Raw genomic sequence first — 27,400 nt, 5'->3', positions numbered from 1 at the left:
GAGTCGTCCCAGGCGGAGGGTGAAGGGCCCAGGATGAGGACTTCCGTCTTGTCCGAGTTCAGTTTCAGGCGGCTGGTCGTCATCCACTCGGCTACCTCTTTCATCCCTTCGTGCAGGTTGGCTCTGGCGGCGGCGGGGTCGTTGGTCAGGGAGAGGATCAGCTGTGTGTCGTCGGCGTAGGAGATGATGCTGAGGTGGTGTTTGCGTACGATGGCCGCGAGGGGGCTCATGTAGACGTTGAAGAGGGTGGGGCTCAGGGATGATCCTTGGGGGACGCCGCAGATGACTTCGGAGGCCTCTGACTTGTACGGTGGTAGGCGGACTCGCTGTGTTCTTCCGTTGAGGAAGGAGATGATCCATTCCAGCGCCTTGTCCTGGATTCCGATGTTGCTGAGGCGCCGTATTAGGGTGCGGTGGCAGACCGTGTCGAATGCCGCGGAGAGGTCTAGGAGGATGAGGGCCGCTGTTTCTCCGTTGTCCATCAGGGCTCGGATGTCATCTGTGGCGGCGATGAGGGCGGTCTCGGTGCTGTGTTTGGCTCGGAAGCCGGACTGTGAGGGGTCGAGGGATCCGTTCGTCTCGAGGAAGGCGGCCATCTGCTTGTTGACGGTCTTCTCGATGACTTTGGCTGGAAACGGGAGAAGCGAGATGGGGCGGTAGTTCTTGAGGTCGGTGGGGTCCGCTGTTGGTTTCTTGAGTAGAGCGCTGAGTTCGGCGTGTTTCCAGCTTTCAGGGAAGATGGCGGTGTCGAAGGATGTGTTGATGATGTCTCTCAGGTGGGGTGCGATGACAGCGTCGGCCTTGTTGAAGACGTGGTGAGGGCAGGGGTCGGTTGGTGATCCGGAGTGGATGGAGTTCATCGTGCGGATGGTGTCTTCTGTGCTGATCGGGGTCCAGGCGTGGAGGGTGGTGGTGGGGGGGGGTGGCTGGTCGGCCGTGGTGTGCGTTGGTTGGTTGTTGAAACTGCTGTGTATGTCCGTGATCTTGTTGTGGAAGTATGAGGCGAGGGAGTTGCAGAGGTCTTGTGATGGGGTGATGTCGTTGTTTCCTGCGTTGGGGTTGGAGAGCTCTTTCACGATGTTGAAGAGTTCCTTGCTGTTGTGTGCGTTGTTGTCCAGCCGGTCCTTGAATGCTGTTCTTTTGGCGGCGCGGATCAGCTGGTGGTGTTTCCGGGTGGCCAGTTTGTAGGAGGTCCTGTTGTCCGGTGTCGGGTCCCTTTTCCAGACTTTCTCGAGGGCTCGGCAGTTCTTCTTGGAGCTCTTGAGTTCGTCGGTGAACCATGGGGCCTTCTTGCTGCCGGGTCTGTTGGGCGGGGTCCTCAGCGGGGCGAGCTCGTCCGCGCAGTTGCTGATCCACTTCGTGATGTTATCGGCGGCCTGGCTGGGGTTCGCTGAGCTGGCCGGAGGGTGTTGGCTCAGGGAGGTTGCGAGCTGGTCTGCTGTGATCTTGTTCCAGCTTCTGCGGGCGGTGTGTTGCTGGTGTTGGTGGGTCGTCGTTCTCTTGAAGGTGAAGTGGACGCAGCTGTGGTCCGTCCAATGAAGCTCTGTGGCGTGGCTGAAGTCGATGTCTGTGCTGGATGAGAAGACGGCGTCGAGTGTGTGTCCGGCGAGGTGGGTGGGGGTGGACACCAGTTGCTTGAGTCCCAGGTTGGCGAGGTTGTCGAGCAGGGCGCTGGTGTTGTGGTCGTTGTTGTTCTCCAGATGGAAGTTGAGGTCTCCCAGGAGGATGTAGTCAGCGGAGGGGAGGGCATGCGGGCTGACGAAGTCGGCGATGTCCTCGCTGAATTGCGTGCGTGGTCCAGGGGGTCGGTAGATCAGGGTGCCTCTGAGGGTGGTCTTCGGGTCGGTGTGGATCTGGAAATGCAGGTGTTCGGCGGTGGTCAGGGTGTTGTCGGTGCTGGTCGTGAGACGGATGGTGTTCCTGTGGATGATGGCGATGCCTCCTCCCATCTGGTTGGCGTTTCGGTCCCTCCGGACGATCTTGTAGCCCTCTGGGATAGCGATGGCGATGTCGGGAGCTGAAGAGGCGTTCATCCAGGTCTCCGTGAGGAAGGCAACGTCAGGGGCTGTGGCGTCTAGGAGGTTCCAGAGTTCGATGGCGTGTCTGTGGACGGAGCGGGTGTTGAGCAGGATGCACTTGAGGTGGGTGCTGCTGGTATTCGACTTGGCGGGTGCTGGTACGGGGCTGGTCCGGATGCTGGAGAACTTGCAGGCGTGGCAGCTGAAGGGTCCGTGGGTGCGTTTTGGAGTGGCTTGGTGGCAATCAGGGAGTCGGCCGGTGTTGAGTGCGGTGAGGGTGGCGGCGGAGTACGTCAGGCGGGTCGGTCGGGGTCCTCGTGGGACAGGGGTCCTGGCGCTGGTCGCGATCCGGTCGCGGACGGGCGCAGACGGGCTTACCTTTGGCGCGCCTTCGGCGCACAATCGGCGCGCCCGCTGCGCGTGACCGCTGCGCGTTCGCACGGTCGCCATTTGAGGCGAAGTGCGCGGGTGGGCGGAGCAGCTGGGAGGCGGGAGCGGGGAGGGTACAGAATACAAGAAAGGGCGGGGAAAAGCGGCGTTTGGCGGGAAGGGAGGGCGGAGGGCGGCGGGCAACCAGGGAAGGAGGCAAAACACGGGGAAACGGAATACAGCGAAACAGGCACAAAGATTGGTCAAAACAAGGGAAAAAACGGGTTAAAGACAATCAGGCACAAATTCGCGTTAAACAAAGGTCAAAACAACCGCAGCGGCGGCAGTCCGGAACGAGGCAGCAGCGAGGCACAAGGAAGCAAGGGGCACACGCAGCAGCAGGTGGCCGTGCGGCGCGGGGGTGTCCCACAAGTGGGTCACACTCACCTGCGTCGCACGGTCGCCTTTTGAGGCCAAGTGCGCGGGTGGGCGGAGCAGCTGGGAGGCGGGAGCGGGGAGGGTACAGAATACAAGAAAGGGCGGGGAAAAGCGGCGTTTGGCGGGAAGGGAGGGCGGAGGGCGGCGGGCAACCAGGGAAGGAGGCAAAACACGGGGAAACGGAATACAGCGAAACAGGCACAAAGATTGGTCAAAACAAGGGAAAAAACGGGTTAAAGACAATCAGGCACAAATTCGCGTTAAACAAAGGTCAAAACAACCGCAGCGGCGGCAGTCCGGAACGAGGCAGCAGCGAGGCACAAGGAAGCAAGGGGCACACGCAGCAGCAGGTGGCCGTGCGGCGCGGGGGTGTCCCACAAGTGGGTCACACTCACCTGCGTCGCACGGTCGCCTTTTGAGGCCAAGTGCGCGGGTGGGCGGAGCAGCTGGGAGGCGGGAGCGGGGAGGGTACAGAATACAAGAAAGGGCGGGGAAAAGCGGCGTTTGGCGGGAAGGGAGGGCGGAGGGCGGCGGGCAACCAGGGAAGGAGGCAAAACACGGGGAAACGGAATACAGCGAAACAGGCACAAAGATTGGTCAAAACAAGGGAAAAAACGGGTTAAAGACAATCAGGCACAAATTCGCGTTAAACAAAGGTCAAAACAACCGCAGCGGCGGCAGTCCGGAACGAGGCAGCAGCGAGGCACAAGGAAGCAAGGGGCACACGCAGCAGCAGGTGGCCGTGCGGCGCGGGGGTGTCCCACAAGTGCCCAATTTGTTGTGTTGGAGCCGCCTCTGTGGTTTGTCTTTACCCATGGTAGTCCGAGTGGGGATCAGCAGCCCACCAGGCCTGAGCAGGACGCAGCCACAAACCTCAAGTCCCTTCCTCCAGAGACACTGCAATGTGCCAGGATAATGTCCACAGTTGCACCCTCAGTCGCAGCCGGGCCGGGGGCAGTCCATGACTTAAAGAAGGCACCACGCGATGGTGCAGCATTACAATCAAAAGTCCCTCCTGTCTTCCAACGAGGGGTCATCCTTCCAACTTCACATAAATTATGTAGGGCTGGGACCACTACCTAATCGTAGGTTCTCACTTTATTCTCAGACCTCGGTGCACGCCCAGCCAGCACATGGACAGCAGGGCAGGTACCTTGTGGTGGGGCCCCAGCAGGCAAGTCTGGGCGGCACGTCCTCCTCTAACAGTGGTGGTCTCCTCCGGCTCACTACAGGGTGGGATAAACCTACGCTGCTGGTTTCTCGAGGTCTCTGTGAGCGGCCGAGCCTCAGTGGAAGCCTTAGCGCTCTGTTGATCCCGGGAGCAGGCACTCCTAGTTTGAGAGGCGTAATCGCCCAAAGGCCCCTCCGCAAGCGACAGCATGGGTCAAAGGACCCACTCCAATCCATGGACCTCAGAAGCACTTCCCACTGGGTCCGATGATGCCAGTGTACGGATAGTGAAGCAGGATGATGGAAGGGAATATCGCTAAGCTAGTACGGGAGTCACACTAAAACTCTGTCATCTAGTTCAGTGCAAGACCAGAGCCACACCCCCTCTGCCCCCAATTATCATTTCTAAGCGATAAGGGTGATACCCGCTCCACGGCCTAGAAAATCAGAACGTTTGTAATACCAATCAATTCAATATGGAGGATTTCCAGCGTTCCAGGAGGTGTGGAAAAAATAAGATCATGCCCCCCACTTGAATAGGCAAATCAGAGGAACTTAGTGACCACTGCAGCAGGGAAGATAGAAGATGATTTCTGGCCCTGTATTTTAATAGCTGTTATTTTTAGTTATGGGTCAGCAGAGAAGGGGTTAAACCCCTATCCCCATTCTGCCTCTCCCAGATTTCGGCGTGGTGCGCAGGGGTGGAAGCTGTAGGTGCCAGAACAGGCACCACATCCTAGTCTGTTTCTCTTTTTTTCTTTAAGGTATGGTGGGCTTTCTGACCCCCAGGGGATGGGCAGATGGGTGCCAAACACTCCTGTAAGACCTGGGGTCACCAAGCCCTAAGGGGGTAACGTGACTCGAGCGGCTGGGCACCCAAAGGCTTGAGTGTAAAGCGACCATACAACACACACATCCCCTGAAGCAGGAAACGCACACAATAATGGACGCCACACCGTAGGTTCAGTGAAAATCAAACAAGTTTATCTAAGCAGGTAGATGTAAATGCAGTTCATTAGATGTAAATGCAGTTCATTAGATGTAAATGCGGTTCATTAGAGGTAAATGCAGTTCATTAGAGGTCAATGGCCTTCTCCACATAGGTTAGCATCTGTTTCACCAATATTGCATAACGGTGCAGTAGGCAGTACCTGATGACCTCAGCGCTATATTCACCAGCAATTCCCCCTGAGGCCCTAGGCCACACTCGTATACCTTAACATCCGTTGTAAGGACTGGGAATCATAGCGCCACACATGGGGACTAGTAGGGACCCAGGGCAGACTTTGCGGGCTTACCGCCCCCCTGGTACCCTTAACGCCTCAGTGGGTGATTACCACGCTACTCGCACCAGTCAGGCCTTGTACACCTTTGAACAGAGAACCCAGCGCTACTCGTGATAATGGCGCATTGAATCCTTGTGAGCAGAGCCTATAAACCTAGCGCTACTCGTAATAACTAGGCATTGAACACTTCAGAGCAGAGCCTGCGAACATAGCGCTACTCTTAATAATTGAGCATTGAACACTTCGGAGCAGAGCCTGCGAACATAGCGCGACTCGTAATAATTGAGCATTGAGCACTTCCGAGCAGAGCCTACCAACACAGCGCCACTCGTAATAGGCAAGCATCCGGCACTTCTGTGCGATTTGTGGGACACGGCGCTACTCGTACTAAGCAAGCCTCAAGTACTTCTGTGCAGTTCGTGGGGCACAACGCTACTCGACAGTCTTGGAGGAAAGGGGCAATCCCTCGGAGGGGTGTCAAAGTCTTGGGTGAACGGGGGGAACTCCCACGGAGGGGAATCAGGGTCTCAGGGTGCGGTGCTGCTCCCGGTCTGTAGGGGGCGCACCGGGTCCGTCCCAAGCCTCCCGGCTTACCTTTATCTCGACGTCTGGAGGCGTCCGACCCAGCTCCGGACTCCGCAGTAGATCCCTCCGTGACGGGGGCAGGCCACGGCCTCACACACCTTCGCCAGCAGCTGCAACGGCAGCGACAGGGCCCCGGGCTTCTCCGCAGGCCTCGACGTGATGAGGGGGCACACTTCAGGCTTCCGGGCCGCGGCAGTGAGCGCGCTCTGGTCCCCGCACAGAAGGGGGGGGGGTCAAATTAAGCGGGAGAGCTCCGCGCTCAACGGGGATTGATGCCGGGGATCCCAGGCCAGGTCAGGGAGCGCAGGGGTCTCAGCGCTAGTACCTGGTTGATCCCCAGCCGTTCCGCAATCAGCTTTGGCATAAAGTTTCAGTGTTCAGGTCTGACATGAAGTCTCAGCATTCAGGTTCAGCATGCAGTCGTGACATGAGGTCTCAGCATTCAGTTTCAGCATGCCGTCATGACATGAGGTTTCAGCATTCCGTTTCTGCATTCAGGGGTGACCTGAAGTCCTGATGGCGCAGATGTCTCTGGCGCCATTGGGGGGTTCTGTTCCTGGGGGGTAGGGATTGAGTTGGCGACTAGGTTCTTCCTAGTCAGGCTGGGCAGAGGTTCCCTGGGTCCTCCTACTGCTGGGCAAGATCAGTGGGCTTTCCAGGATCCCTCACTCACTTAAGAGGCAGCACCTAAATCCTGTCACTCTCAGAGGCATAAGTCCCTGGCTAGGCCCTACCGCCTAAAACTCCTGCGTGGATTCTCCAGCTCTGCTTTACCCCACTGGCCAACTGACTAGAAAAAGCTCCCTCCCTCACTTAAGTAGCCCTAGGTCAGGTGACCTCTATCCAAGGCGGCAAAAGTAAAAACCACACCTCCCTTCTAGAAGGTTCCAGCACATTCCAGGAGCTTCCCCATTCTACCTATGGGACAAAAAAGGTGGGCTGGTGTCGCAACATTGTTGTGGGGTTTCAGCCAGCTCCTGGCAGCTAGGGTGCTACTAATGAAGACCACTCTGCAGTAGCAGGGGCCTGTGGCAGCCATCTTGGGAGAAGGGAGCACCTGCACCTTAACACTGATTATTTGATCTAACATGCATTAAAAAACAAAAAAATTCAGGGAAAAGGGCCAAGTCAAACAACTCCAATCTACCCACCCACAGAAGATGAAAGTCAACCAGACTACCGGAAAAAGCGAGTAAAACGATTGAGGTGGAAATCATCATAAGCTGACCAAAACTCCTGAAAAAGAAAATGAATACAATAGATTCAGACCAACTTCTAAACTAAACTCAGCTTACCCTTTGTATCATGGGGTTCGCTCCCCCCTGCTTTCTCTTTTTTCGTATAACTGCACTTGCCTCTTCATCGCTGTCATTACTGCTGCTTCCTAAAATGAAGGAGAACATTTATTAAAGGTAATCTGAATGAAGGCAGTTATTCACTTCAAAGTAAAACAAAAATTATACTCCAAAGAAGCAACGCCCCTACTTGACAATACACAACTAATTAATAAGCAATAAGAAGGCAAGTACGTGAAAGCCGTGCTCAGAGTATAAAATGTAAGAAGCCAAATACAAGCAACCACCACTCACTAGAAGCAAGCAATTGAGAATCAAAAGGAAGTTCTACTGACAGGAAAAGCTGTAAAGAGCCAATCTGAACCCAGTACCATCAGTCAAACAACCATTCATGACGCAACAGAGAGCCAACTTCCCCTTCTTTGGGAATACCACAAGCCAATAGCAGACAAAGGTAAATCGTATTTGGGCCTGAGCGTTTCTCTTATATGTTATTGGACAGTCAGCTTCAATCTTCTTTATCAGAAAACAAAAGAGCTTGAAGATTCATCTGAATTCATCCTGAACAAAAATTTAACAGTTTGGGACCACCAAACTCCTCCTAACCCAGGGGCATGACAACTGCTCTACTCACTTGGAGCATTTAAACTATTCACTCTGGTCAAAATTCAGCTGTCAGAACATGGCAGTTTAGATCTATTTAGGACTACAGCAGTTATACCTGGATTCAATCAAGTTTCAGTTTCCAACACTGCTAAGTGAAAGTGGATCTTGGAGAGTGTATTATGAAGAAGGGCAGGTGAGAGGAGGCTAGAGATGAAGAGAGATGACCAAAGATATACCAATAAGAAGGGCCCTGAGAGGAAGCGTAGCAAAGGCAATGGTAGAGATGGAATTGTTCTGTGCTGCAATAGAGAGCTCACACAGATGACCATTAAATCTGAGTCACTATCAAAGTAAGATAAAAGACAAAAAAATCCAATGCAAGCACCTTCTTGCCCAGCAACATGAAGAAACCCGTGCTGGATCTGCAGCACCAAAACACATGACATGAGTTCATCTTCATGACTTGCCCAGATTAATTTAAACTGTTAGAGCCGAGACATGTGGGCAATAAAGCCCTTGCATTCTACACATTCCCGAAGTACATAATTGAATGTACAGGATTGGTCAATGTACAACTATAGGCAATCTAACAGACATAACCTGCAACCCGTCTGCTCAGTTTCCAACTCTAAACGGAAATTACTGATTTCTTACAGGTATATGATAAGTGACAGAACTAAAAAAATGTGTGCATTGGGATAAATAGTTGGGCACAAATAGAAATAACTTGATCCCCATCTCACAAACCATAGGTACAGCTGTTCTTCAGCTAGAAAGGTGTATTGCAGTGCCAGTTAGACATAAAGCTAGTGGCACATGCAGCCTTTTTCAAAGGGGAAGGAAAGAATTGTGGGGAGTCAAAATAATTCCCTTACAATGCCTCACATTTATATATCAACAGTTTTATCATCCCAGACAAGCAACAGATGGTCATATCATATTTGATACATAATCCAGGCACAGGTTTTCGAAGTCAGGGAAAACATGGCGGCAGGCTAGCGGCGGACTGCGAGTGCACTCGGAGGCATGTGGTGATTTTGTGATTTTTTCGGCACATACGTGCGAGGAATACCGATATTTGATGTGATATGGAGCGCTAAGGAGGGTTGTGAGGAAAAGTGTTTTATTTCTTGATATTCCAGACGAAAAGAATTACCTGGCTGTAGCGTCGGGCTGTTCAGCGTTGTATGGCGGCAAGGGCTCCGGGAAGCGAATACAGCCCAGCGAGGCTGGAGGAGGAGGAGCCAGCAAGTCCTGCGGAGCTGCCGTGGGGAAGAGCGGCGTCGGATGTTGCCAAGGGACGCCGTGCTGCTGTCCGGGTTCTCTTTCAGGGGGTTGGATGAGAAAGAGGAGGATGTGCTGATTTTCGCGAGAGAGATTCCAGCAGGGGTGCGGGGGAGCCGGTTCCATCAGTTGGAAGTTTAAAGGTACAGCCCCCTCTTCCACTGTACACAGCACAGGAGCAGGGAGTTAGGAAGGATACTGAGCTTTACAATAAAGGTAGGAAGTCGGGTTGGGGGAACGGTAGGAATTGTTATAAACCTGTTGTTGAGGGAGCGGAGGAGGGCAAAATGGGAATCTCTAGGTACACTCTGAGAAGTGCAGTGAGAGGGGGAGAGAGTGTGTGTAAGGATCTAGAGGGCTCATCTGATTTTGCTAAAGAGCGGCAGAATAACAAGAAAGAGGTAAAGGAGGTGAGGATTAAGAGTAGAAGCTCTGCAAAGGGCACTAAAGTGCATAAAAAGATGGCTAGAGGGTCCTCTCTAGAACATAAGATAAAAGTGAAATCATCCCTCGGGTCTTATTTTAAAGTGCTTCCAAAAACTTTGGTGTTGAGGGGAGAATCTCCGACAAGGTCATTAGTACCCTGATAGAATAAGCAATTACAGCAACAACAAGTGAGTGATTTGTTAGGAGCTGAGAAAAGTCAGGGGGAGGCTGCTGATATCAATTTGGTTGATTGGGCCACACATTTGAGCCCAAATCGATTTCAAGTATTGGCTGAAGACATGTCTGATGAGGCAGTGTCTGTCCAGGATGGGGCTAGCTCAACTATCTCAGGAGCTGGTTCGGACCCTGAAGCTACTTTATTCTCTGAAGAAGGGGGAGGGGTGGTAACCTCGAAGGGTCCACAGAGTGAGCTACGGAGTGGGTCAGAGCAGGGGGGGGGGGAAATCGCACAGTTGGGCGATCTTTCTATAATATCGACGCTCATGTACCTTAACCTTGAGATAAAGAAAAGATTTGAGATTTCGGAAGCAAATCAGGAAAGTATAGGGGCTGTATGTGAGGGGTTGGAGAAAAAGATGGATGACCTGAGTACTTGAACATTAACATTGGAAGTTGAAGTCAGAGATCTTAGAGAGGAGATGAAGGCCAACAGGAAGGAGATTGAGGGGTTGAAGGTTAAGGAAAGGGAGCATGAGGAAAGAGTAGAGAGATTGGAGAACTTTCAAAGAAGGAATAATTAAAAAATTCTAAACCTTCCAGAGGGTAAAGAAGGAAGAGATGTTAAAAGTTTTGTGGTTTATTTGTTGAAGAGTGAGTTACAACTTGAGGAGACAGAGGAAGAAATCTCTAGGGATATTCAGAGAGTACACAGAGATCCCTTCAGGCTGAACTCTAATCGTGTTAAACCAAGGAGAATTCTGGTAAATTTTCTCAATTACACTTTGAAGGAGAAGATTTTAGCGAAGGCCTTAAAAGAGAAAGTTCTGAAGGTGGACGGAGTAGAGATTGAAGTAAGATCAGACTTATCAACAGTAACCGCTAATAGGCAATGGGAGTTAGGGAAGAGGATTGAGCCGTTAAGGAAACTGGGTGCTTCGGTTCAATTGAAATTTCCAGCTCTACTGAAAGTAATGTTGAATAATAAGATGCACTCCTTTCGCTTTGTAGATCATGTGGATAAGTTCCTCGATCAATGTCAGTCTGGGGAATTGTGAAGTATGTTGTTGTTTAAACGAATACTATGAGCTACTAAGGGTGTTTTGTGATTTGCTTCGCACGATTGTATTAAGGTTGCTGCACTGCACGCCGAAGGGCCACTCATAGGGCTTTTGTCATGGGTTGTCGGTTAGGGTTTTCCAGGATAGGGTGGGTTATGGTTTTCTTGAGGAGGGAGAGGGAGTGGTAGGGGGGAAATGTAGGAAAAATGCCTCAGATGTATTGTTGCTGCTGTTGAATCTATGTTGCATGGGTTCTTAAGGAGATGAGTGGGGCTTAGATTAAACGAGTTGAAAGTTTTGTCATGGAACGTAAATGGTCTCCGTGTAAAGCGAAGGAGAGACATGATAATGAAGTAATTGAAGGAGTGACCTGCACAAATTATTATCTTACAGGAGACACACTTGACGGAGGAAGAGAGTAGGAAGATTTTTTCAGCACAAAGATGGGCTGCCCATGCAGTGTTTACACGGCAGACAGCAGTAACTAAAGGGGTTGTATTATTAGTTAAGCAAGGTTTGAATATCTCAATAGAAGGTAAGGCTTCAAGTGTAGCAGGGAGGTGGCTGATAGTTAAATTGAAATGTTTTGGGCAGGGTTTTGTTATGGTGGGATACTACGGTCCAAATCAGGATGACATTGGTCCATTGGATGAATTAGCTAAAGAGCTTTTGAGTTTTTCTGGTCAGACCATTTTGGCAGGTGATTTCAATACAGGCCTGGATTATAAACTAGATAGGTCTGGGAATAATAGAGCGGCAGTGAACCCAAATTGTCGAATAGAGTTAGATTGCTGATTAAACAGTGGGGTCTGTATGATATATGGAGGTGTAAGTTTGGCCAGCAGTTAGGTTTTACGTTTTATAATAAAAAATATAAGCATAAGTCATGGATAGATTATATTCTGGTGGACCGGATGGTGAAGGATTCAGTTCTGGAAGTTGAACATATTGGAGTGCACTTATCTGACCATTCAGCTATCCTTCTCCGGATGATAGTAGGAGATGGTACAACGAGTACAGTCTGGAGGTTGGATCGTACGATACTGGTAGAAGAGGAGACAGCCTTAAAGGAGGAAACAAAGGAATTTTTCGAAAGAAACCTGGGTTCAGCAAAAACTGGGAGCGTTTGAGACGCATACAAGGCTTATTTAAGAGGTGGATTAGGAGCCTTGGCAGCAAGAAAAAGGCGATCATATTATAGTAGGGTGTCAGCTTTGGAAGAGCAGATTCGAAAGTTCGAAGCAGGTTTAGTGGATGCAGGAAATAGGATGGCTAGTGAAAAAAAGATAGAGGAGATATCGGATCTAAAAGCAAATTTATTAGGAGTTTTGAGAGATAAAGTTAAGGAGAAGTGGGAAGTCAGTCAGCTAGCACATTTTGAATACGGTGAAGGCTGTAGCAAATTACTAGCCTGGAAGGTAAAAAGCGATCATGTACGAAATTTGATTAAAGAAATAAAAAGTGAAGAGACGGACAGGGTGCTCACCGATAGTAAAGGAATTGCTGCAGCATTTCATAGTCATTTTGGGAAGGTTTATAAGGAAAACTTGGTTGTTAAAGAACAGGATGTGTTGAAATGGATGGAACATATGGATCCTTTGTCAGACGATCTAAAGGATATTTTAAATCAAGAGATATCTAATGAGGAGGTTGAGGAGGTTATGAGAGGAGGCAAAAGGGGGAGGCGCCAGGGCTAGTTGGTGTTTTAACACCTATTTTGAGGCAGATATTTAATGAGGTTTTTTTGTTAGATGCTTCTTTGCCGCCTTCTTGGAATGAGGCCAATATAACTTTAAAACCCAAACCAGGGAAGTCATTAAAAAGTGTGGATTCATACAGGCCCATTTCTTTACTAAATGCAGACTATAAACTTTTTGCTAAAATTATAGCAAGCAGGTTGAATAGGGTTATGTCACACTTAGTTCAGGAAGACCAGAAGGGTTTCATCAAGGGTAGAACATTGAAAGAGCTGACGTACTCCCTTATTGGTTCCATAGATATGGCTACGTCATATGACTTATCCTTGGCGGTGATGGAGCAGGTAGTGCAAAATGTTGTATACCTCCTCTATTCATGCATGAAAATACAAATTATATAATCTATTTACTATAATATTATTAAACGAGTATTGCATGGCTACTAATCAACATTATTAAAACTTAAACTACACATGGGATTTGCTATTTGCATGGCTAAATAACTTTTATAACTAAAATCTGTACGCATATTAATGAGTAGTATATGTGTGTTAGAAGGCGACCTCAGAGGGGCCCGGAGGGGGCCCTGACTGCCCTGAGACCCACCCTCGAAGTATCGTAGCCGGGCACTGGCGGGAGACTCCTCAGGGGAGGAACCTCGCTTCTAGGATCGTACACTCGGCACCACACGACAGAGAGACACCACACGAGGAGTTCTTAAGAGCAAATCTTTATCAGATCGAGTGGTAGGATCTTTATGATCCGCAAGGCAAAATATATACAAGTAGAGCGCGGGCTCACAAGGTCTTGGAGGGGGGTTAGGAGGTAGCGGGACAGTCTTTGGGGTTAGGAATCAAATGCAGGAGCGTACCCGGCGCACAGCTCACAATCCTCGAGCTGGGGGATACGCTTGTCGTCGTGGGGTCCGGCGGGACCACGAGAGTCTGTGGGAGCTGCGAGTCACTCAGCAGGGCTCAAGCACAAGTTCGGAGGTCTTACGATCTTCAGGGAGGCGCGAGTCACTCAGCAGGGCTCAAGCACAAGTTCGGAGGTCTTACGATCTTCAGGGAGGCGCGAGTCACTCAGCAGGGCTCAAGCACAAGTTCGGAGGTCTTACGATCTTCAGGGAGCCGCGAGTTACTCAGCAGGGCTCAAGCACAAGTTCGGAGGTCTTACGATCTTCAGGGAGCCGCGAGTCACTCAGCAGGGCTCAAGCACAAGTTCGGAGGTCTTACGATCTTCAGGGAGCCGCGAGTCACTCAGCAGGGCTCAGGTGTTTCCAAGGTGAATCTGCCGGACAGTCCCAGAGCACCCCTTGTTATAGGGCGACTCCTCTTTGATGTCCGGAGTCTGTGCAGGCAGGGGTCTTGTCACCTGGGGGTCGCTTGTTGGGGTTTCCTGCCATTGTCCTTTGATCCTTCCAGGGCCGGGTCGGGAGGAGTCCCAGACACCCAGCAGGCGTGGAGCCAACCCTCGGGGAGGCCGGCAGGTCGATCGAAACCCACCTTCCCAGGGAAGCGCAGAGGTGTGATAGAAACTGCTCCTCCCTCTCTCATCCCAGGGGGAGCGCGATGTTCTCCAGCCGGAGTGGCGCCTCTAGGCCAGGGTCGCGCTGGGGCTGGGCGGCCATCTTGTTGCATGAAGTGGGCACGCGGGCCCGGTGTGGCCGAAAGGAGGAAGGCCACGGACGGGAAGTCTGGGTTGGGTGCGTGTGAGTTCTGGTGGGAAGAATCAGCTAGGCCGTGGGTTTGGGGGCTGGTGTGAGGTGCAGGGGTCAGGTCTAGCTATGTTACGAGGGCCGGGTCTAACACGCGTCCCCCCCCAGCTGAAAGCCGGAGAGAACTACTTATCCTCTTGGGGGTTCTCTTCGCTGAGGCGGAAGAACCGGGAGAGGCCATCGGCGTTGGCGTGGTCAGTCCCAGGGCTGTGTTCCACGGTGAAATCCATCCCCTGGAGGGAGATTGACCACCGCAGTAGCTTGGGGTTTTCTCCTCTCATCTGCATGAGCCATCGCAAGGGGCGATGGTCGGTTTGGACCTTGAAATCGGTGCCGAACAGGTAAGGGCGTAGTTTCTTGAGGGCCCAGACTATGGCGAACGCCTCGCGCTCGATGGTGCTCCATCCCTGTTCCCTGGGCAATAGCCTTCGGCTGAGGAAGGCTATGGGCTGGTCGAGGCCTTGGTCATTTACCTGGGAGAGGACTGCCCCGATGCCATGCTCGGAGGCATCAGTTTGTACTACAAACTCTTTGGAGTAGTCGGGGGCCTGTAGGACGGGGGCAGTACACATGGCTGCTTTCAGGGCCTCGAACGCCTCTTGGCAGGCAGGGGACCACTTTACCTTCTTGGGCTGCTTTTTGGACGTGAGTCCCGTGAGGGGACCGACCAGGCTGCCGTAATTCCGGATGAATCTCCGGTAGTAGCCTGTGAGGCCCAGGAAGGCTCAGACCTCCGTTTGGGTCGTGGGGGGTTCCCAGGCTAGGATGGCGTCGATTTTGGGCTGTAGGGGGGCGACCTGCCCGCTTCCGACCTGGTGCCCCAGGTAGGTTACCGAACCTTGCCCAATCTGGCACTTGCTGGCTTTCACGGTGAGGCCTGCCTGGTGCAGGGCGGTCAGCACCCTCCGGAGGTGCTGGAGGTGCTCGCTCCATTCGGAGCTAAAAACTGCGATATCGTCGAGATATGCCGCACTGAATTTTTCCAGCCCGGCCAGGACTCTATTTACCAGTCGCTGGAAGGTGGCCGGGGCATTTTTCATCCCGAAGGGCATCACGCGAAAGCGATAGTGCCCATCCGGGGTGGAGAAGGCGGACCGCTCCTTGGCTCCCTCTGTGAGCGCAATTTGCCAGTAGCCGCAGGTGAGGTCGAAGGTGCTGAGGAACCGAGCAGCCCCGAGCCGGTCAATGAGCTCGTCGGCTCGGGGAATGGGGTGGGCATCGGCTCGGGTGACTTCATTGAGTCCCCGGTAGTCCACGCAGAAGCGGAGTTCCGGTGCGACCCCGGGGGCAGCTGCTTTTGGGACCAGGACCACGGGGCTGGCCCAGGGGCTGTCTGAGGGTTCGATCACGCCTAGGGTCAACATTTTCGAGACTTCGGCTGGGATACAGGACCGGACCCGATCAGGGACCCGGTAGGCCCGGTGTCTCACTGGCGGGCTGTCCCCGGTATCCACATCGTGGACACACCAGTCGGTGACCTTAGGGACCAGGGAGAAGAGGTCCGAAAACTGCCCTAGGAGCTGGCGGCAATCCTCACGTTGCTGGGGAGTGAGAGACGGGGAGAGGTTCACTCCCTCTACGGAGCCGTCCTTCTCTTTGGTGCACAGGAGATCAGGGAGAGGATCTGACTCCTCCTCGGATCCGTCATCAGTGGCCAGTAGGAGGCTCAGCTCCGTCCGCACAAAGTGAGGCTTGAGGCGGTTCACGTGGAGGACCCGGAGGGGGTCCCGGGGGGACTGGACGTCCACCAAGTACGCGACCTGGCTCTTCCGCTCAACCACTTTGAAGGGCCCGGTCCATTTATCCTGGAGGGCGCAGGGTTTCACGGGGGCCATGACCCATACCTGCTGGCCCGGCTGAAACTCGACCAGAGTGGCGTTCTGGTCGTACCAGCGCTTCATCTCCTCCTGACTCGCCTCCAGGTTGGCCTCGGCCATCTCTCGGAACCTCCTAGTCTGATTTCGGAGGGTCAGGACGTAACGGAACACATCTCGGGGGGGGGGGGGGGCCTCGGGGCGCCGCCTCCCAGCCTTCCTTGACCAGGCTGAGGGGCCCTCTGACGGGGTGCCCGTAGAGTAACTCAAAGGGGCTGAACCCCAAGGATTTCTGGGGAACTTCTCGGTATGCGAATAGGAGGCAGGGGAGCAGGATGTCCCACTTACGCCGGAGGGGCTCTTCCAGGCCCGCGATCATCCCCTTCAGAGTCCGGTTGAACCGCTCTACCAGGCCGTTTCCTTGGGGGTGGTACGGGGTGGTGAACTTATAGGACACCCCGCATTGTTGCCATAAGGACTTCATGTATCGGGAGATAAAGTTGGTACCGCGATCGCTCACGACCTCGCGGGGAAAACCCATGCGGGAGAAGATTCCCATGAACGCCCGGCCCACCACGGGGGCTGTGACGGTGCGCAGGGGGATGGCCTCAGGGTAACGGGTGGCATGGTCCACCAGGACGAGGATGAACCGGTGCCCTTGGGAAGTTGGGGGGTCCAGAGGTCCTACAATGTCGATCCCGACCCGCTCAAAAGGGGTACTGATGACAGGGAAGGGTTGGAGGGGAGCCTTGCGCTTTCCTCCGCTCTTCCCACTGGCCTGGCACGTGGGGCAGTACTTGCAGTGGGCTTCTACATCTGCTTTCATTCTGGGCCAGTAGAAGTGAGTCACGAGGCGACTGTACGTTTTGTCCTGGCCCAAGTGGCCTGCGAGGGGGATGTCGTGGGCCAAACCCAGGAGGAGGTTTCGGAAGCGTAGGGGTACCACCAGCACCCGGCCGGACCCTAGCTCCACCGACTTCTGTTCGCTGTACAAAAGGTCATTGTAGGAGAGTAGGGTCTGCTATCCTATGGTCACCCCAAATTTTTGCTTTTTGCTTCACTGGTTTTTGACATATTGAGGCTGTGGGCCTGCCAATCAGACCCCCAGCCTGCTGTTCTCTCTACTAAATTAAAACTATGCACCCTAGGTGCATAACCAATTGGAAGTGGATCACCCTGTCAGCCCCTGTACCAGTGTACACTAGGTACCCAGGGCATTGGTGTACCCAAGGCCTGCCAGGGGCTGCAGCATGTATTATGCCACCCCAGGCTTGGCCTAACAATCTGACACAACTGGCTGATCACTCAGCTGGGGTAAGTTGGTGTAATCACCTCTTACTTAGGTGTAGTATACCTATACCTAACCTTAAATGGGACACCTGGTAACCTATGAGTCACTCCTATGGCAGGCCTTAACAATCCTGAAGGCAGAGTGCTTGGTTCCATGTGAGATGGTGCTCTGGCATGAGCTGAGCCTGTCTGCAGTGGTCGGAACAACTTCCTTCTACTGTTTCCAGATATCGTCATACCATATACTCTTAAGTGCATTATGAACCTCGCGGTTAAATGCTATCTTTGGTTTGGCTTTATCAAAACATGTCGAGTAAGGTGTCATACGAATTGGAATACTAACCCCTCGCCAATTCTGGCGACGGGGTTAGCATTCCACCCTTCTAGAGGGACACGACATGTACAGTACCTGAAACCCGGGTAAAATCAGACATAGCCTCAGCTCCACAAAATGGATGCTGCCACCACAGACACAAGTCTGCCCTCCTGCTGCTGGGAGTCCTTCCAGCTTGGGAGGTGTGGACAAAGGGTTTCCTGCCAGGGGAGGTGCGTGCACCACCCCAGACAGGATTTTGTGTATTGGTCAGGTAGGGCTTGAAAGAAACCAGACATGCCTGTGGCTCACAAGGAGCCTCGGTGCATATGCCAGTTCAAACCGGTCCTGGGGCACACCAGTCCCGGGCCTGGGGCGAGCTGGACAAAGGATTGGGGGTGTAACCACCCCCCTTCCTGGTCCCACCCATAGGGAGGGACCTAGCAGGTAGTCCGGCCCCTAGAATCCGAATAAAGGTAGGAGCTGTGTCCTAAGACTTCAGACATCCTGGAATCAACTTGAAACTAAGAAGAAGACGGGAACTTCGACATTCTGCTGCACAGAAGACTGAAGAAAATCTCCCCTGTGGTCAGGGAGTGACCACCTTGCTAACGCAAGCACCATCCAGCGAATCACCGTCTGCTTTGCCGCCGCCTCCCGCCGGAGCCCGAGCCCAGAGACTGACAAGACCTGGACCTCCAGACCTCTCACCGCCCGATCCACAGTCCCTGAAAAGAGGAGACCCGTGGAGGCACCGAGACACGTGGAGCCAGCCATCTTGGAACGACTACGACAAGCTGACAAGTGCAACAACCGAGGCTCCCTCCAAGTTGTGCTTTGGGTCCTGAGAAGCCCAACCCTCGAGCAGCATCTGCACCAAAGGTGAGCCCTCCAGCATCTCCACGATCTGCGTGGGGCCCTTCTGCATTTTGCCACTCGACGCGCCTAACCGGTTGCTGGCCCGCTGGCTAGTGGCCATCTTGGCAACGAAATCTACGACAAACACCGCTGGTCTGGTTGCTCCAGACTGGCCCTTGCTCCCCTCCAAAGGAGCCGTTCCTCTGACCTTGCTGGTCAGAACCATCAGCTTAAACTCCTTGCCTACAACAATTGCTTTTGCCAAGGCTTGTTTGCTTCGATCAAGTCGCCGACACCGCCGACAGCGAGAGCCTGCGTGGGACAGCTCGTGACTCGACTCCTGGACGTCGTCGACCTTCAGGGACCACGTGGCTGCAGAGTCAAGCTACACCTTCCTTCCTGTTTGCACCCGACATCGCCTGGTACCCACCTGGTGCCACGCTGGTCACTGGCTAGTGACTGTGAACACTGTCCCCTCTGCTTACAGGTCTTCAACATCTCCGATCCACTCTTGGGTCCACTGCATCTCTCCCGGACCGACCGCCTGCAGCATCTTTGTCTTCAAGCTCAACGGAACAGATAGAAGAAACCCGACGCACTTTGAGGCCTATGCACCTGCTTCCTGTGGGTGAGGTAAAGCTGGTACTCCGGTGCCCAAGTGTAGTAACACATCTCTAGTGCCTGTGTTCCAAATCTTAAGTTCCTAGTTAACCCGGAAGATCTCCTTTGCAGTAACTTTGTACTTTTTACGCACCCATTGAAACCTATGGGAGCACGCGTGTGACTATTTGCTCTGCACACGCCACCCGTGGACCTCCTGGTCACTAACTGACGTTAGCTCCTTGTAGGCCCAGCGATTCTAGAGGCCTTAGGCCTTTTCCCTTTTCTGTTCGTGGTACTTATACCACTATTTTAGTATATGGTTCGAGTGGCCACCAGGGCCTATCCATATAAAGTGCAACTTCTGTGTATTCTGTGATAATCTTGTTTGACGATTTGTGCTCCTGTGCTCATAAAGAGACTAGGGGTTACTTTGATAAATAAATACATATATATTTTGAATATATATCTGTGTGGTGTCCTTTCATTGGTATAAAAGGGGGTTGCATTTGGTAAAACAGCTGGCTTAACACGCTTCACGAGTTTAGCCTCAAAGACTGCTTAGCCTACGCTACCACTAGGGCAGCTAGTCCGAAAAGGTTGACTTACAACCACACCATAAGGGTTGCTTGGCATGGTACAAGGTGATCACTTTAACTAGTGAGCATCATACACCAGGCCAACTTCTCACATTGGTGAGCAGCGGTTGGATTTGAGCTTGCTGTGTTTTACCATTGTAATCTCTTGGTTACCAATTGAAAGATCACATAGGTACCTGTAGGTACATATAAAACAAGATTAGATATACATAAGTTCTACTGAACTTAGTTGTTGTAGAGCAAAGGGAGTAGCACACCCTGACTACAACTACTAGATAGGTTTAGTAGGTAAACCCAAGTGTAGGTAGATTGCAACACATCCACCCACACTTAAGAGCAATGGCCGGGGCAGAGGGGTCCACTGTACCCATCTCTGTTGAGAGTGACCCCCAGAGGGCACCATCCAGCTTTGCTACCCTTAATCAGAATGAGCTCAGGCATTTGGCAACTCTTAGAGGCCTTAAACAGCCCAAGAACCCAAACTCTGCTGAGCTCAGAGAGCTCTTACAGAATGATGAGAATCAGAGAGCACTCAAGAAAGCTTCCCAGTTAGCCCCCTTAGGGACAGGAACAGGAGGCCCCCCTTCTAAAGATGCCACTGAAGTACCCCTTCCCAATAGTCACCCCTTAGATGGGATGCCTACCACAGAGGATGAGAGTGAAAAGGATACTGACAGTAGTGAGGATGAAGGGAGAACTAGCCCAGTGCCAAGTGTTATACTTGGCCCAGCTAAACCAAGGCTATTGGGGACTGACAGTGGGTTCAACCCACTGGATCTCCCCAGTGGACTTAACACAGGGCTGGGAAGGCAAAGGAATCGCTCAGGTGACTCCAATGCTTCCCATGGCTCTAGAGGCTCTCAAGGTCACTCCAGGAGAAGGATGACCACCCCTCAGAGGAGGGAACATGAGGCCAAGATGCAAGAGGCCCAGCTGAGGATCAGGAAGCAGGAGCTAGAAGTAGCCCTGATGGAAGAGAAACTTAGCAAGGCTAGACAGCATAAAGAGAGTGGGTCTATACCCACTGGTGGCAGCATTGTCCCTAAGGACAAAGATAGGGTTTTCGACAATAGAAACCTGTCTAAGGTTGTGCCCCCCTACAAAAGTGGGGATGACATCCACAAGTGGATAACTGCTCTTGAGAGAGCCTGCAAAGTACAGCAGGTTCCTGAAGATCAGTGGGCAGCAATCCTCTGGCTCTCCTTTGAAGGAAGAGGCAGAGACAGACTCCTCACTGTTAGAGAAGAGGATGTCAGAAACTACAGAGTCCTGAAGAGTGTTCTAGTTGATGGGTTAGGCTTAACCACTGAGCAGTACAGGTTAATGTTCAGAGACACCCAAAAGACACAGACTCAGGACTGGTCTGAATACATTGAATGTGCCACTAAGGCTTTGGAGGGTTGGTTGCTGGGAAGTAAGGTATCTGATTTTACAGGATTGTATAATTTGATGATGAGAGAACAGATTTTAAATAACTGTCAAAACCAGCAACTGCATCAACACTTGGTTGACTCTGATCTGACCTCTCCCCAAGAATTGGGAAAGAAGGCAGACAAATGGGTCAGAACCAGGGTTAAGCAAAAGAACCAGAACCAGGGCCAAGGGGGTGATCAGAAGAAAACAGACCAAAAGGGTGGAGATCAGAAACCTAAAGACCAGAAGTCTTCAACAGGGCCCCAAACTACTGCTAAGGAGGGTGGGTCCCAACAGTCCAAGAAGAAGAAAGAAGGTCAGAAGAAACCCTGGTGCAATCATTGTAAAAATACAACTCACTGGACTAGTGATTGCAAAAAGGGTGGAGCCCCCAACACTGTTGCCCCTAAGGCACCTGCTCCCAGTACTACTGTTAGCAGTGTTGGTCCCCAGACAAAGGGTGTAGTGGGAATCACTATGGGAACTGAAGGAGATTCTGACTTAGACAGAACCCTTACACAGGCAGTCTTGATCTGTGATGGGGACATTGATTTGTCCCTGACTGTGAGCCCCAGTAACCTGGGCAAGTACAGACAGACTCCTTTAATTAATGACAAAGTGGCTCAAGCCTACAGGGACACATGTGCCAGTGTCACTATGGTGACACCAGGCTTTGTGGATCCTGGACAGTACATACCAGGTGAGAACTACCTGGTGACCAATGCCAGCAATGCCACTACTTCACATAGTGTGGCAGTTGTTAACTTCTCATGGGGAGGGGTAACTGGCCTCAAAAGGGTTGTGGTTAGTGCAGACCTCCCAGTAGAATGTTTGTTGGGCAATGACCTAGAGAGTTCTCTATGGTCAGAAGTGGAGTACAGGACTCATGCAGAGATGTTAGGTATATCATCACATGTCCTTGCTGTGACCAGGTCACAGGCCAAAAAGTGCCTCACTGAACCTCAGGTCTTGGATCCTGGAACAATGGACCAAGTACCTACCAAGAAGAAGAACAGGAGGGTCAAGGCTGTGCCTTCCCCCCTGCCTCAGAGTGATGATCAGCCTTCCCAGGAAGCTGATCTAGAGGACCCTGAAGGAACTGTCCCTGAAGAGCTTGAACCTGATCAGGTTGAGTTTCTGGGGACAGGGGGACCTTCAAGGGCTGACTTGAGGCAGGCTCAGTTATCCTGTCCCTCTCTTGAACCCCTCAGACAGCTGGCTGCTGCTGAGGCTGCTGGGAATGCTCAAGGTACCCATAAAGTGTATTGGGATGAAGGGCTCCTTTATTCAGAGGCTAGAGACCCCAAGCCTGGTGCAACCAGGAGGTTGGTTATACCTCTGCAATTTAGGGGCTTCCTCCTTACCTTGGCCCATGATATTCCTTTAGCAGGACACCTAGGCCAGAACAAGACCTGGGACAGACTTGTCCCTCACTTTCACTGGCCTCATATGAATGAAGATACAAAGGAGTTTTGTCGCTCCTGTGTTACCTGCCAAGCCAGTGGCAAATCAGGTGGCACAACAAAGGCCCCCCTGATACCACTACCTGTGGTGGGGGTTCCCTTTGAAAGAGTGGGAATAGACATAGTGGGTCCCATGGATCCTCCCACTGCATCTGGGCACAGATTTATACTGGTGGTAGTGGATCATGCCACCAGGTATCCAGAGGCAATTCCCCTTAGGACCACTACAGCTCCTGTTGTGGCCAGGGCCCTGCTGGGAGTATTCTCCAGAGTGGGGTTTCCTAAGGAGGTAGTATCTGACAGAGGTACCAACTTTATGTCAGGATACTTAACAGCTATGTGGAAGGAATGTGGTGTCAACTACAAGTTCACCACCCCTTATCACCCACAATGCAATGGGCTTGTTGAGAGATTCAACAAGACCCTAAAGGGTATGATCAAAGGATTACCTGAAAAGCTCAGGCGAAGATGGGACATCCTTCTACCCTGCCTTCTGTTTGCTTACAGAGAGGTCCCACAAAAAGGAGTTGGCTACAGCCCCTTTGAATTGTTGTTTGGGCACCCTGTGAGAGGCCCACTGTGTTTGGTGAAGGAAGGATGGGAGTTACCTCTCAAAAAGCCTAAGCTAGACATAGTGGACTATGTACTTGGTCTCCGCTCCAGGATGGCTGAGTATATGGAGAAGGCATCTAAAAACCTTGAGGCAAGCCAGGCCTTACAGAAAGCTTGGCATGACCAAAAGGCTGTCTTGGTTGAGTATCAGCCAGGACAGAAGGTATGGGTGTTGGAGCCAGTGGCCCCAGCAGCACTCCAAGACAAATGGTCTGGACCCCATACAATCCTGGAAAAGAAGGGAGAGGTCACCTACTTGGTGGACCTAGGAACTCCCAGGAGTCCCCACAGGGTACTCCATGTTAACAGGCTTAAAGCATATGTTGACAGGGCAGACATGGGCTTGCTCATGGCTACAGATGAGGGACAGGAGGAAGAGAGTGACCCTCTCCCAGACCTGTTGTCTCAGAACCCTGAAGATGGCTCAGTTGAAGGAGTGACCCTTGGAGGCAACCTCACTGCCCATCAGCAGACTGAATGTAGACAGGTTCTACAATCATTTTCACATATGTTTTCCTTGATACCTAGTCAAACTGACTGGTGTACCCATGTTGTGGACACTGGTGACAGTCTGCCTGTAAAGAACAAACTTTACAGACAACCTGACCACGTCAGGGACTGTATAAAGGCTGAGGTACATAAAATGCTGGAATTAGGTGTCATTGAACCCTCAGAGAGCCCCTGGGCTAGCCCAGTGGTTCTGGTCCCCAAACCTCACACCAAAGATGGCAAGAGAGAGATGAGGTTCTGTGTGGATTACAGAGGACTCAATGCTGTCACCAGGACAGATGCACACCCTATTCCAAGGGCAGATGAGCTCATAGACAAACTAGCTTCTGCAAAGTTTTTGAGCACATTTGACTTGACAGCTGGCTATTGGCAAATCAGATTAGCTGAGGAGTCTAAGGCCAAAACAGCATTCTCAACCCCAGGTGGGCATTATCAGTTTGTGGTGATGCCCTTTGGTCTGAAGAATGCACCTGCCACCTTCCAAAGGCTGGTGAACCAAGTCCTTACTGGGTTGGATGACTTTTGCGCAGCATATCTTGATGACATTGCTGTCTTTAGTTCCACCTGGGAGGATCACCTGATCCACCTGAAGAAGGCTCTTGAGGCTCTGCAAAGGGCAGGCCTCACTATCAAGGCTACTAAGTGCCAGATAGGGCAGAGTAAGGTTGTGTATTTGGGCCACCTTGTAGGTGGGGGCCAAGTTCAACCACTGGAGAGTAAGATACAGTCCATCAAGGATTGGTCCCCTCCAACCACCCAGACTCAAGTTCGAGCTTTCTTGGGCTTGACTGGGTATTACAGGAAGTTTGTTAAGAACTATGGGTCCATTGTGACTCCTCTTAATGATCTGACATCCAAGAAGATGCCCAAAAAGGTTCAGTGGACAGTAAGCTGTCAAAAGGCATTTGATGACCTGAAGGAGGCCATGTGCTCTGCACCTATCCTGAAAAGTCCTGACTACTCCAAAGAGTTTATTGTCCAAACAGATGCTTCTGAGTTGGGTGTGGGAGCTGTGCTGTCACAACTTAATGTAGATGGTCAAGACCAACCCATTGCTTTTATTAGCAGAAGGTTGACCCCCAGAGAGAAGAATTGGTCAGCTATTGAGAGGGAGGCCTTTGCTGTGGTGTGGGCCCTGAAGAAGCTGAGGCCATACTTGTTTGGCACTCACTTCAAGATTCAGACCGACCATAAGCCCCTCTTGTGGCTAAATCAGATGAAGGGTGAAAACCCCAAACTGCTTAGGTGGTCCATTTCCCTACAGGGGATGGACTTTACAGTGGAGCACCGGCCAGGTACTGACCATGGGAATGCAGATGGTCTCTCCAGGTACTTCCACTTAGGACATGAAGACGAGACTGGTCAAGGCTAGTTTAATGTCCCAGCGTTTGGGGGGGGGTTGTGTAGGAGAGTAGGGTCTGCTATCCTATGGTCACCCCAAATTTTTGCTTTTTGCTTCACTGGTTTTTGACATATTGAGGCTGTGGGCCTGCCAATCAGACCCCCAGCCTGCTGTTCTCTCTACTAAATTAAAACTATGCACCCTAGGTGCATAACCAATTGGAAGTGGATCACCCTGTCAGCCCCTGTACCAGTGTACACTAGGTACCCAGGGCATTGGTGTACCCAAGGCCTGCCAGGGGCTGCAGCATGTATTATGCCACCCCAGGCTTGGCCTAACAATCTGACACAACTGGCTGATCACTCAGCTGGGGTAAGTTGGTGTAATCACCTCTTACTTAGGTGTAGTATACCTTTACCTAACCTTAAATGGGACACCTGGTAACCTATGAGTCACTCCTATGGCAGGCCTTAACAATCCTGAAGGCAGAGTGCTTGGTTCCATGTGAGATGGTGCTCTGGCATGAGCTGAGCCTGTCTGCAGTGGTCGGAACAACTTCCTTCTACTGTTTCCAGATATCGTCATACCATATACTCTTAAGTGCATTATGAACCTCGCGGTTAAATGCTATCTTTGGTTTGGCTTTATCAAAACATGTCGAGTAAGGTGTCATACGAATTGGAATACTAACCCCTCGCCAATTCTGGCGACGGGGTTAGCATTCCACCCTTCTAGAGGGACACGACATGTACAGTACCTGAAACCCGGGTAAAATCAGACATAGCCTCAGCTCCACAAAATGGATGCTGCCACCACAGACACAAGTCTGCCCTCCTGCTGCTGGGAGTCCTTCCAGCTTGGGAGGTGTGGACAAAGGGTTTCCTGCCAGGGGAGGTGCGTGCACCACCCCAGACAGGATTTTGTGTATTGGTCAGGTAGGGCTTGAAAGAAACCAGACATGCCTGTGGCTCACAAGGAGCCTCGGTGCATATGCCAGTTCAAACCGGTCCTGGGGCACACCAGTCCCGGGCCTGGGGCGAGCTGGACAAAGGATTGGGGGTGTAACCACCCCCCTTCCTGGTCCCACCCATAGGGAGGGACCTAGCAGGTAGTCCGGCCCCTAGAATCCGAATAAAGGTAGGAGCTGTGTCCTAAGACTTCAGACATCCTGGAATCAACTTGAAACTAAGAAGAAGACGGGAACTTCGACATTCTGCTGCACAGAAGACTGAAGAAAATCTCCCCTGTGGTCAGGGAGTGACCACCTTGCTAACGCAAGCACCATCCAGCGAATCACCGTCTGCTTTGCCGCCGCCTCCCGCCGGAGCCCGAGCCCAGAGACTGACAAGACCTGGACCTCCAGACCTCTCACCGCCCGATCCACAGTCCCTGAAAAGAGGAGACCCGTGGAGGCACCGAGACACGTGGAGCCAGCCATCTTGGAACGACTACGACAAGCTGACAAGTGCAACAACCGAGGCTCCCTCCAAGTTGTGCTTTGGGTCCTGAGAAGCCCAACCCTCGAGCAGCATCTGCACCAAAGGTGAGCCCTCCAGCATCTCCACGATCTGCGTGGGGCCCTTCTGCATTTTGCCACTCGACGCGCCTAACCGGTTGCTGGCCCGCTGGCTAGTGGCCATCTTGGCAACGAAATCTACGACAAACACCGCTGGTCTGGTTGCTCCAGACTGGCCCTTGCTCCCCTCCAAAGGAGCCGTTCCTCTGACCTTGCTGGTCAGAACCATCAGCTTAAACTCCTTGCCTACAACAATTGCTTTTGCCAAGGCTTGTTTGCTTCGATCAAGTCGCCGACACCGCCGACAGCGAGAGCCTGCGTGGGACAGCTCGTGACTCGACTCCTGGACGTCGTCGACCTTCAGGGACCACGTGGCTGCAGAGTCAAGCTACACCTTCCTTCCTGTTTGCACCCGACATCGCCTGGTACCCACCTGGTGCCACGCTGGTCACTGGCTAGTGACTGTGAACACTGTCCCCTCTGCTTACAGGTCTTCAACATCTCCGATCCACTCTTGGGTCCACTGCATCTCTCCCGGACCGACCGCCTGCAGCATCTTTGTCTTCAAGCTCAACGGAACAGATAGAAGAAACCCGACGCACTTTGAGGCCTATGCACCTGCTTCCTGTGGGTGAGGTAAAGCTGGTACTCCGGTGCCCAAGTGTAGTAACACATCTCTAGTGCCTGTGTTCCAAATCTTAAGTTCCTAGTTAACCCGGAAGATCTCCTTTGCAGTAACTTTGTACTTTTTACGCACCCATTGAAACCTATGGGAGCACGCGTGTGACTATTTGCTCTGCACACGCCACCCGTGGACCTCCTGGTCACTAACTGACGTTAGCTCCTTGTAGGCCCAGCGATTCTAGAGGCCTTAGGCCTTTTCCCTTTTCTGTTCGTGGTACTTATACCACTATTTTAGTATATGGTTCGAGTGGCCACCA

At 52.1% G+C, this 27,400-nt stretch overlaps 1 protein-coding gene across 1 annotated transcript in view; it reads right to left on the bottom strand.

Annotated features, from left to right (window-relative positions):
- Positions 1-27,400, bottom strand: part of LOC146871932 (uncharacterized) — a 202,266-nt gene that overhangs the window by 151,841 nt on the left and 23,025 nt on the right. Inside the window, exons 3-4 of the mRNA XM_085649699.1 lie at positions 8,924-9,163; positions 7,162-7,250 (exon numbers count right to left, since the gene is read on the bottom strand). Of these exons, the coding sequence (XP_085505825.1) occupies positions 7,162-7,250; positions 8,924-9,163 (329 nt within the window). The remainder of the gene's footprint in view (positions 1-7,161; positions 7,251-8,923; positions 9,164-27,400) is intronic.

Source organism: Triturus cristatus, chromosome 1_1, assembly GCF_964204655.1.
Source record: "Triturus cristatus chromosome 1_1, aTriCri1.1, whole genome shotgun sequence".
Classification (NCBI taxonomy): domain Eukaryota; kingdom Metazoa; phylum Chordata; class Amphibia; order Caudata; family Salamandridae; genus Triturus; species Triturus cristatus.
The sequence above is the reverse complement of the archived record's forward strand: the minus strand, read 5'-3'. Positions and strand labels throughout refer to the sequence as shown.